The sequence below is a fragment of the Tachypleus tridentatus genome, chromosome 6 (genome assembly GCF_004210375.1).
Source record: "Tachypleus tridentatus isolate NWPU-2018 chromosome 6, ASM421037v1, whole genome shotgun sequence".
Lineage (NCBI taxonomy): Eukaryota > Metazoa > Arthropoda > Merostomata > Xiphosura > Limulidae > Tachypleus > Tachypleus tridentatus.
The window spans coordinates 163808186-163820579 of record NC_134830.1 but is presented as its reverse complement, the minus strand read 5'-3'; the positions used below and the strand labels follow the sequence as shown (position 1 = coordinate 163820579).

The window sequence follows — 12394 nt, the reverse complement described above, 5'->3', positions numbered from 1 at the left end:
ACTCGTTTCTTTAAGATATTTGTTAAACACAAAGCTACACAAATAGATATATTTGCTCCGCCCACAGTAGATATCGAAATCTATTTATTCACTTTATTAGCCCCAGTTCATAATTTCTTACGGTTTCAGTCTCCAGCTGTCTACCTCTTACCAAAACCACCTGTTTTATCGTTTTTATTAATTTTTAAAACTAAACATCAGATCTAATGAGTTGTTAAAACATTAACAATGTAATTACATCCGTTCAAACTTGTCAGAAAAACACAACTAAAATGTTTTATTTTAGTTTAAGTTCACTGTCGCCACCTCAACCAAGTATTAATTTAGTACGTTATAAAGACTGGAAATAAGGCTTAAGTAAATATGATCAAATATTCTATTGAATCTCACAAGTTGTTTTACAGTTTTGATAAATGTCCCACAAAGTAACTCGGGGGCAATCTCTGCTATTCGCATCCCTAATTTAGAGGTGACGAATTAGAAAAAAAGATGCAGGTACTTAACACCGCCCAGGAACCCCAGTGGCATAGCGGTATGTCTTCGGACTAATAACCGGGTTTTGATATCCGTCGTGGACGGATTACGAACAGCCCATAGTCTTGCCTTGTGCTTAACTACAAAACAAACACCACTACCCCCAAACAATATTTCTGGGTTACTACTTCACCAACCAAAAGTTAAATTGATCGTAACATTAAAACAAACCCACGACTGAAAGAGCAAGCATGTTCGGTAACAAGATTCGAACCCGCAAATTACTAATCAAAAGCCCTAACCACCAGATAGTAGTTATATTGTGTGGATTACCAGTGACGTCACGTAAATAATATTCTTAAGAAACGAGAAAAAAAATGAAACTTACTATTAGTAACTGTTTGTATTTCTTGTTCTTCATTGTTTAGGGTTTATTTTAAGGTTTTTCGACAATCTTGTACCTAAAAAAAAAATGTGTTTATAATACCACTTTTCGCTAACAGATAGATACCGTTACAAACGAAGCGTTAAACAAAATAGCATACAAAGACACTGTTTTCCGCAGTAATTACAGTAGCGTGCTTTACTAAGAGTTTAAAAAGAGTTACTTTAAATAAAACGTTTATTGTTTGTTTTTGAATATCGCGGAAAGCTACTCGAGGGCTATCTGTGCTACCCGTCCCTAATTTAGCAGTGTAAGACTAGAGGGAAGGTAGCTAGTCATCACCACCCACCGCCTACTCTTGGGCTAATCTTTTACCAACGAATAGTGGGATTTACCGTCACATTATAACGCCCCCACGGCTGAAGGGGCGAGCGTGTTTGGTGCGACCGGGATTCGAACCCGCAACCCTCAGGTTACGAGTCGCACGTCTTAACCCACCTGGCCATGCCGGGCCTACGTTCGTTTAACCAGTTACTTGTTTTTCGGCTTTTTCGAAACGGGGGAAGTGTTTTATTTAGTTAAATATCCAAAACGCATAATCGCTATGAAAACCGTACAAGATACGATTTAAATTATTTTTGTTCTTATAAGATTATGAATAATTTAAAAAAAAAATACAAAATTCGTCAACAAACTGCTTGACAACTTGTTTTTTTCTAACGACAAAACTTATTCTCGTTGCAATCAGCCAACAGTACCATCCGCAGCAATGGTTGTTATTTAGCTGTGTATTTTGAACGAAATGTCGAGAATGTCAATTTCATAACGCGCGCGTCAATATCCTCCCTCGAACCTTAAATCTATCTGGAGTTAGAGATTCTAACCACAGGCCACACCCAGGTCCCTGAAAATTACAATTATAATGAAATATATTTGCTTTATTGCGACATATTTAAAACGTACACACACACACACATTATGAACACAACAGAAACATCTGTAAGCCTGCACAGTGCACGCATACTAATATACGAATAGACACGACATACCAACACAAAAGTGTTCACCAGGTATTAAATATACACACCCACAGATGCACACACGAATTTTATCCGACTAGTGAAAAGAGCTAGTTGACTTTGTTTATTAGACACGTTAATATCTGAAGCACCCCCTCTAGTACAGCGGTATGTCTTCGGATTTACAACGCTAAAATCAGGGGTTCGATTCCCCTCGGTGGGCTCCGCAATAACCCGGTGTGGCTTTGCTATAAGAAAACACACTACAATATCTGAAGCGTAAACCGAGACCAAAACAATAATACGCAAGTTCGGCAAGTGGACCAAAATCTATAACACTACCCAATACTGCTTAAACCTAATAAAAACATATTTCGAATATCAATACATCAAGACTTGATTCAATTTACAACAGACAGAAACATTCCTTTTTTATGAATTTTGTTTGGTTTTGTTGCTCTACAAGGGTCTCGAATCTTTTTCTGGTTTGGACCGGTATTGAGGTCAGACCTATGATATGTTCCTCCTTCCTTTGACTATCGTTATTGGAAATGCTATACAATGAAACGTAGTAATTTGAGCACAAAAGAAGAGATCACACGGAACTCAGGTTTGCCTTCAGACTTTCTGCGGAGTCACTAGAGGGCGTGACTTATAGAGCTGTATGAAAACGTAGACGAATCTTGCTTCAAAAACTGGTAAGAAGAGGTCTGTGCTGATTATTTATCCATAGTGTTTAAAGTCAGAGAATTTTCCTTAACAGACATATCGCGACGCTGAAGAATTTTGTCAAATTGTATTACTCCGCAAAACAAAAGAGTACGTTCAAAGTACGGTAATTAAAACAATAATCTCGAAATGATAAAAAATCGGAGAATAAAAATTAATAAATACAGAACAAAAATTCGATACTTACGGTTTCACGGGCACCCGATCATCAGTTTCCATTCTTCTCTCATGTTCGTTAGTAATGTTAAGGTCGCCCACTAGGTGACGAGAGATTGTTGAATAACGACGAGTCCTCCTGTAGGGGGCTGGAGAATCAAGAGTGAATATACAGGCATTAAATTACACAACACAAGGTAATTTCCACGACATAAAAATACCCTGTATAATAAATTAACTTTCTATAGTTTTTGAAGATAGATTTAATTGCGCGTGGAGCTTTAAAACCAAGCTAGATCAATGTATTGGCCACACACTCACACACACGAAGATACGAAGTCGGTGTGGACACCTTCAGAAAAACCTGTAACTTTTCGACTTTGGTAAACTGAAGGAACACATTTAACCAGATCTACATGACTCATGGGAGGTTTCAATAATAAACCTGTCAAATATTACTTGTTAGTTGCATATTTCTGCCATCTGAGGGCGTGTAACGTTGAAAATTAAAATTTAGCGCTTAAAACTTTCGAAGAAAAGAGCACAGATAATAGGTATGGTTTACTACATATGCATGGAAGATATAAAGTAGTGTAAGGACCTATATTTAAAGCCACAAGATGCGTTGAAGATTATAATTATACCGCTCACTGGACTGAAAAAACAACAAAAAAAACACGCTCATAATATTAACTCACATACGCAACACAAACAACAAAAGTAACGTTTAAGTTACTGGCGCGTGAAAATTAAATAACAAAAAAAAAAATTGAAAGGGAATTTGTTGTAGGTATCAAACAGTTTGATCCACTAACAACTGTTTTATCTAAAGCAGTGAGAGAAAATAAAAAAATAAATAAATATTCATCACTCCTAGTGGTAGAGTAGCAACAATAAAATAATTTGTTTTAAATTTCGCGCAAAAGTTCACGATGATTAGCTGCGTTAGCCATCCCTAATTTGACAGCTAACTACTGGGGAGAAGGCAGCTAGTCGTCACCACCCACCGCTAACTCTTGGGCTACTCTTTTACCTCTGAATAGTGGGATTGGCCGTCACATGAAAACGCCCCCACGGCTGAAAGGGCGAGTATGTTTGATGCGACGGGGATTCGAACCCGCGACCCTCAGATTACGAGTCGAATGCCTGAACCCACCTGGCCATGCCGGGCCAGGGGTAGTTAGTCCTACCATGTACATCACGTATGTAAACGGTATGCCATTAAACAATATTAACTGTAGTTCAACTTCACAGTCTGATGATGTGGAGATCTCAGACACACCCTCGATAGCATCAAATAATTTACAACCAGTTTTAAATTTAATAGTCAAACACTCTCATAAATATAGAATCGAAATTAATATACCGAAAACAAAGTTAATTTCATTCAGAAAAAAAATCACAAACTACGTAAAACCAACTCGAATTGTACTTAAACGAAGCTCTTAAAAGAGGTATCAGGCAAAAACACAGGAGCATCCACGGAAACAAACTATTAAAATTTAAACCCAATATATCGGTACTTTTCACTGTTGGGTGACAAATACTGTTAAAACAACCTTAACGCTTGGCTGACCAACATTATTACACTTATCTTTGCTACGAAATTCCTCTTTCTGTACATTGATAATTAATCAAAATCATATATTCAAATAAAATTCATCTTATAATTTTAAAACGACATATTGCTACTTTTCAACTTATATGATTTGAACTTCGATTAACTAAGTTGGCCGTATAAGAAATATGCGAAGTAAACAAATGTTTTAAATGCTTTTCAGGTTATATGACGTATTTTATTCAATTTTTAAAGAACTGGGCGTCGTATACAGGTTAACGAGTTTGGACTGTGAATTCTCAGGTTCATGGTCCATTGTGGTAAAATTGAGCTTCGCGCTTTGGTGATTTGGGTACGCTACAAATTGACCATCAAGTCCTTCGGACGAGAGCACATCAAGAGACGAAAATAAATAATGTTACATTCCTTCGAGTCTCAGTTCTAAAGTATTGAGTACAAGCTTTGAACGAACACTAAAAACTTCAACGTAAGATAAATACTCTATTTATTATTAACAAAATAAAAGAGGAAATGTTGTATATTAATTTTATCACTAAGGCCCGAGTCGTGTTGTTGAAAAAAATGCACATATTTTCCAGATTACTTTGATTTTCGCACGAAGTATCGTCAAAAGGAAGTGACGTAAGAGAAAACTAGCGAGTGCTGAAGATAATTGCTTCTCCCTGGACATCCGTTAAAATATATATTAAAATGGAATACGGGTACTTTATTCAGAAATATGTAAGTACACGTGTAGCCCAGTATAACGATGTAAACATATTTTGTATAACAAAACGGTCTCTTAGAAAAAACCCAGCCCACATAATCAGAAATAATCGGTATGTTTATGGATATACTCCCAGTAGCTAGGTGATACCACAGGAACGTTCTGTCAGTTACGAGTAAATATCTCAAGAAACTGTAATTAGGAAGTCTATCCAATGGGCACATCGTGAGTAGAAAGTCGATATCCCATCTACAATTAACGAGTCAATATACTAACGAAGTACCGTGGTACCTCGGTTCTCGAACGACTCCCTTCTCGAACATATTGTTTGAGAAAAAAATGTCTCGGTTGTCGAACATCAACTCGGTTCCCGAACTAAGTTGTCGTGGCCCGAACCCCCGAAATAACCCGACTGATGACCATTTTACCAGAACCTGTTGCTCAGTCCACACCCCCGCTAAAATCTGCTCTGAACGTTCTCGTTTTTCTTTGTTGTTTTTCTAAATATTCTGATTAAATAAGCCAGCATGGGGTCAAAGAAGGATAATGAAAGCAGCAAACCAAAAAGAAAAGTTGTTAGAGCCACAATAGAGGTGAAAAAAAAGATCTCATAGCGAAGTATGAGAGTGGTGTTAGCGTGTTTAACCTTGCTACACAGTTTGGTATGGTGAAGTCTACAGTCTGCACCATACTGAAAATAAAGAGGTCATCAAAGGAGCTGATGTTGCAAAAGGAGTGACAGTGCTTACGAAACAAAGATCACAAACAATGGAAGAGGTAGAAAAACTGTTGTTGATTTGGGTAAACGAAAAACAGTTAGCTGGTGATAGCATTTCTGAGACCATCATTTGTGAGAAAGCAAAGCAGTTGCATGCTGACCTCCTGAAAAACACCCCTTGAATGAGTGCTGATACAAGTGATGCCTTTAAGGCTAGTAGGGGTGGTTTGAAAAATTTAGGAAGAGAAGTGGCATACATAGTGTGGTGAGACGTGGAGAGGGTGCCAGTTCTAACAAAGACGCTGATGATAAATTTGTTAGGGAATTTAAATACTATGTAGAAGCTGAGGGTTTTATTCCCCAACAAGTGTTCAACTGTGATGAGAGAGGCCTCTTTTGGAAGAAAATGCCATAGAGGACCTACATCACCAAGGAGGAGAAGTCACTACTAGGACACAAGCCAATGAAGGACAGGCTAACTCTATTGTTATGTAGTAATGCAAGTGGGGACTTAAAACTTAAGCCTTTGCTTGTGTACCATCCTGAGAACCTGAGGGTTTTTAAGAAAAATAACGTCCCGAAAAGAAAACTAAATATCATGTGTAGGGCTAATAGTAAAGCATGGGTAACCAGGCAGTTTTTTATAGAGTGGATCCATGAAGTGTTTGCTCCAAGTGTAAAGAATTACCTCACAGAAAAATAGTTACCACTCAAGGCCCTTCTTGTGATGGACAATGCACCTGCTCACCTTCCAGGCTTGGAGGACGAGTTGGTGGAGGAGTACAGTTTCATTACGGTGGAGCTCTTGTCCCCTAACACAACTCCTCTCATTCAGCCCATGGACCAGCTGGTCATATCGAACTTTAAGAAACTCTACACCAAAGCACTGTTTCAAAGGTGCTTTGAAGTGACCTATGACACAGAGTTAACCCTCAGAGAGTTCTGGAAAAAATCACTTTAATATCCTCCATTGCTTGAGGATCATAAACAAAGCCTGGAGGGAAGTGTCTTTGAGGACCATGAACTCAGTCTGGAAGAAATTGTGGCCAGACTCAGTAGCAGATAGGGACTTTGAGGCTGAGCCTGTTGTCGAGGCTATTGTCTCACTAGGCAAGTGTATGGGTTTGAATATGAGTGGTGATGATGTGGAGGAGTTGGTGGAAGACCACAACACTGAGCTCACCACGGAAGAACTCCAAGACCTTCAGAAGGAGCAGCAACAGAAGGCAACTGAGGAAGTGTCTTCAGATGAGGAAGGAAGGGAGGATGTTCCTAGTTCACTAAATGTGTGGAAAATGGGGAGAGTTGCAAAGTTTTGTGGAAATATTTCACCCTGACAAAGCTGTAGCAAACCGCAGCATAAACCTTTTCAATGATAATGTCATGTCTTACTTCAGAAACATTTTAAAATGCAGGCAGAAACAAACCTCATTAGACAAGTTTTTAGTGAGAAATAGATCCAGTGAGTCTCAAGCAGGTTGTAGCAGTACAAAGAGACAGAAAAGAGAAAGAACCCCAGAAGGAGAGTTACCTAACGTTTTTATGGAAGGTGACTCCCCTTCCAAACAATAATAACCCTCCTACTCTCCAAGTTCCTCACCACCTTTCACTTACACCATCAGCTCTCCTCAGCACAGGTAAAGTGCAGTTAAATTTTCATTTATTGTTTTTTTATTGTGTTCATAGTTTTTGTGGTTGACATGTAAGTATTATTATACAGGTATAAATAAGCAATATTTTTACTTAAAATGCTTCATAATGCGTAATTTGTGGAGGTCTGTAACGGATTAATTTAATTTACAGTATTTCTTATGGGAAAAATTGATTCGATTTTCGAACAGCCTTCTGGAACGGATTAAGTTCGATAACAGAGGTACCACTGTACTCTTAACACGAGTCAATATCCCAAGTACATACTACAAACAGCATGTTAATATCCTAGCAAGTACTATTACTACGAGTAACGAGTTGGTGACGCAAGAATGTATTGTAACTTCAAGTAGTTCGCATGTACTATGAAAAGCCAATGGGACCCTGCATGGTTAGGTGGGTTAAGGTTATAATGTGACGGCCAATCCCACTATTCGTTGGTAAAAGAGTAGCCCAAGAGTTGGCTGTGGGTGGTGATGATTAGCTGCCTTCCCTCTAGTCTTACACTGCCAGGTTAGGGATGGCTAGCGCAGGTAGCCCTCGTGTGGCTTTGCGCGAAATTCCAAAACAAACTACGAAAAGCGAGTCAATATTACACTATTTTCCGATGAACTTGAGTATATTTCTACTGGTTCCAGCTACGAAATTACAAATAACTAGTAGCAGTTTTAAGGAAAGGCATGTAAGCAACACACGAGACTTAACTGTTCGTGTCTGTTACCACGGTAAAGAACGCTGTAGCAATTTGAACTTTAATGAAATAACCTAGCTATTACAAGGCTGCATATCACCATGATAATGAGAACAGTATTTGATTAATTCAGAAAACCATGGCGTCGTGATAGGAAGTGATTTAGGTAATAATGACCTTTGTCCTCGTAACAATACGCATGCTCTCTCGTTCATCAAGCAAAATAACACGCTCTGAAATCGTGTCTTGTAATGTTTCGATTTGCGTGCGTGTGCGTTTACGATTTTCGCACAAAGCTAATTTTCGAGTAATACGCAAGAGGGAAGGCGTCACCTACCGTCAAATACTTACCGATGTATAGTGGGTGCGAGAGTATGTATATTTAACGTCAAGTTATTCAAGATCCAGTGACATTGACTTAGAAATAAAACAATAAATAATTATAACCTCAGAAAAATAGGCCAACATAATAAACAACACATTTAACATAACAACGTGCGTCACCGTGTTATTCTAAACCTTACCGTCAGTTCACTTATTGTTGAAGTACAAGTTCATTGGCTTTTGGATTAATAAATGACAGATCAGGCTAAAACTATACCGTTAGAGCTCGAAAATCCATGAAGAATATTCCAATGTCCCTAATTAGCTCCGTAATAATGTGTACGTCCAAGTTTCTACTAATCCACTTATAAAGCGAACACTGAAAACCATGTTGCTATGGTAACGTAGTGCTATTGTTTGTTTGTTTTGGAATTTCGCACAAAGCAACTCGAGGGCTATCTGTGCTAGCCGTCCCTAATTTAGCAGTGTAAGACTAGAGGGAAGGCAGCTAGTCATCACCACCCACCGCCAACTTTTGGGCTACTCTTTTACAAACGAATAGTGGGATTGACCGTCACATTATAACACCCCCACGGCTGGGAGAGCGAACATGTTTTGGCGCGACTCGGGCGCGAACCCGCGACCCTCAGATTACGAAGCGCACGCCTTAACGCGCTAGGCCATGCCAGGCCAACGTAGTGCTATTCCATTGGGCTCTCAAGTAACAGTTGTTGCAGTACATAGGTTCAAAACGCAATTTTTAGAAAAAATTACATTAAAATTAATACAAAGAGACATTTATATTCAATTTAAATAATAAAAGATACTTTTGTTTAACTTCCTCCAGTCATTTTAAATAGTATACGCATGAGTGGTTTTGCTCAAGCCTTCGAACTTCTATTCAGACAAGAAATCCTCAAAGACATTGCATAGAAGTTTGTTTATATATTAAATAATGGTCAACAAATGAATTAATAATGGAAACAACAAACGGGTGAATTGTTTTATTCTTCAGCCATGGAAATTATAATGCAACTCCACCTCCGAAAAGCAAATAATTTGCCTGTTAACGTTTGATTCAGAATGGAAATAAGAAAGACCGAAAGAAAAGCAAATGAAAACCACAAACACAGATTACGTATGTATCGAAAAATTTGTTGACAATACTTGGAAAGTAAAAATATAATACTTAAGTTAAAAACTTACTAATGCCATAGGAAGCAAAAGACGATTCGGGTGACATACCTACACATAAATGGATGCGTAAGTGACCTAAAACGTAATCAGTCTTTCGAACTACATTGACAACTTGTAGAGAGAGAGAGAGAGAGAGAGCTAATCGCCCTTTCAGCCGTAGGGGCGTTATAATGTTACGATCAATCCCACTATTCCTTGGTAAACGAGTAGCCCAAGAGTTGGCTGTGGATGGTGATGACTAGCTGCCTTCCCTCTAGTCTTACGCTCCAAAATTAGGGACGGCTAGTGCAGATAGCCCTCGTGTAGCTTTCCGCGAAATTCAAAAACAAACAAACAAGAGAGAGCTAAAATTATCTTGTTCGGACAACTAGTAGTCTTCCAACATTAAGATCTTACTAAGCCTGTTCTTCCTGAGAATACAATCGTGGCTCCCCCTAAGGTCGAAACAACAAATTATAACCAGACTGGTGCATCGGCCCTTCAAGCAAGTTCGTTATCGTAAACTAAAAGATGAAACGTATCTTCTTATTTCAAAATATTTGTTTGTCACGTACTAAACTCGTATCCTAGAGTTATTCGATTATTGGTTATTGAATTTCGTGCAAAGCTACTCGAGGGCTATTCGTGCTAGCCCTGTCCCATTCTGAAGCAGCAGACTAGAAGAAAGGCAAATAGTCAACACTACCCGCCAACTCTTGGACTATCCTTTTACCAACAGATAATGGGAATTGCAGTCACGTTGTAGCGTTCATACGCCTGAAAAAGTATGATCGTTGACGGGTTTCGATCCCACGACCATTAAATTGTGAGTCAAGTACTATATTCGCCAGCTTAAGCCAGACACTACAAGGGATGTTTGTACATGTGTCTCTTATTTTGAACTGATAGATTGGAGAGAATAAAGAGAAGATAGCTAGCTAATAGCACGGACCTCCAACTCTTGAACTACTCTTTTCGAACATCATAGTATATTTTGACTGTCACTCTTATAGTGCACCCACGGTTTCAGAGAAGAAATAGCATTTTCACGTAATAGGACACGGACACTAAAACACTCAGCTTCACAGTGCTGGTACGTTAAATCACTGATTCGCACCCCACTCTACTGAGATTATAATTCATATAATTAAAACAAAAACATTTTTTGTTAGTGTCGTCACACTAGTTTACTGAAGTCAACAGTAGGCTTACTTAGTTAATCGTTGGTAAAGGTTAATTTAAGTTTAGCAAACAAAATCAAGGTCGTAAGAAAATTCAAACCGCCATTACTAAAACGACCTATTTACGCGACCAACTTTTATAGACGAAAACGAGGCTTGGTGGGCAAAATTCGCCATAGTTGTCCCAATATTATCAATCAATGAACGTATCAGCTCTTCCCTCGATCAAAAAATGAACAAATGTTCCTAGTTCTATACGAGCTTGCGTTGACAAGTTAACAAGTGATTGAGAAATACACCACAGTATCGAAAACATGGAAGTGAACGCAAGCATATCTTATGTTCTTAAAGTTGGACTTAATATTGAAATATGTACTACTGCGGTGCTGAATGACGCATGCGCCACAGAGGTTACTACCTCTCTAAATCCGTTCCTCAGTGGCACAGCGGCATGTCCGTGGACATAAGTGTTAGAAACCAGGTTTCGATACCCGTGGTGAGCAGAGCACAGATGGCACGTTGTACGACTTCGTGCATAATTCAAACCCTCTAACTGAGACATTTTACATTCTATAAATACTTATTTAAGAAATACTGACATGTAGAAGTCGTGTCTGGTCCATATATTTTAATTATAACTTCATCTGTAGGTTTACGAAAAGCGTTAATTAACTCCAGACTTAGAGACAACGTAACATGATATTTAACTTCAGGATTCGATCATTAATTGAATTACAATAAAATCAGTTAAAAGTTAATACATATCGATGTGTTTTGTTTTTGGTTGTTTTTTTGGAATTTCACGCATAGCTACACGAGGGCTATCTGCGCTAGCCGTCTCTAATTTAGTAGTGTGAGACCAGAGGGAAGGCAACTAATCATCACCACCCACCGCCAAGTTTTGGGCTACTCTTTTACCAACTAATAGTGGGATTGATCGTCACATTATAACGCCCCTACGGCTGAAAGGGCGAGCATCTTTGGTGCGACGGAGATTCGAACCCGCAACCCTCAGATTACTGGTCGAACGCCTTAACCCACTTGGCCATGCCGAGCCTTCATTAATGTGAAAAATATTTATTTCACTGGAAAATATTAAGAGTATAGTTCTGAAACTACCACTAGCAATAGTAATTATCCTAACATTAATAATATAGTATTAAAACTAGTACTAGAAGTATGTTTGAAGTTAGGCACAAAGCTACACAATGAACTATCTGTGCTCAGCCCACCAAGGGTATCGAAACCCGATTTCTAGTGTTGTATGTTCGGAGGTATATCGCTATGTCACTAGGGGACCGCTAGAAGTAGACGTGATACTAATAGTGCCAAAAGCGTGTGCGTTTTCTTATAGTAAAGCCACATCGAGCTATCTGCTGAGCCCACCGAGGGGAATCGAACCCCTGATTTTAGCGTTGTAAATCCGGAGACATACCGCTGTACTATCGAGGTGCATGTGCTAAAAGCAAACGTTATCCTAACAGTAACAGTTTAACAATGAAACTAGAAATAATTAATTAACTGTATTTTATTTTAAAAATATCTAAATATTGCCTGAGTATTCTTCATTAACAAACCTAATGTTTCAGATCTTTCAAAAAAACTA

At 38.5% G+C, this 12394-nt stretch overlaps 1 protein-coding gene across 12 annotated transcripts in view; it reads right to left on the bottom strand.

The window, feature by feature from the left end:
* LOC143254334 (pleckstrin homology domain-containing family G member 5-like) overlaps positions 1-12394 on the bottom strand; it is a 92024-nt gene that overhangs the window by 70363 nt on the left and 9267 nt on the right. For 7 of the 12 annotated variants that reach the window (XM_076509345.1, XM_076509347.1, XM_076509356.1 and 4 more), the window contains exons 1-2: positions 2795-2912; positions 863-935 (exon numbers count right to left, since the gene is read on the bottom strand). In XM_076509345.1, the coding sequence (XP_076365460.1) occupies positions 863-895 (33 nt within the window). In that variant the 5' untranslated portion in view covers positions 896-935; positions 2795-2912. Of the gene's footprint in view, positions 1-862; positions 936-2794; positions 2913-12394 lie in introns of those variants that run through there. The other 5 variants (XM_076509349.1, XM_076509353.1, XM_076509357.1 and 2 more) reach the window with 2 other exon arrangements.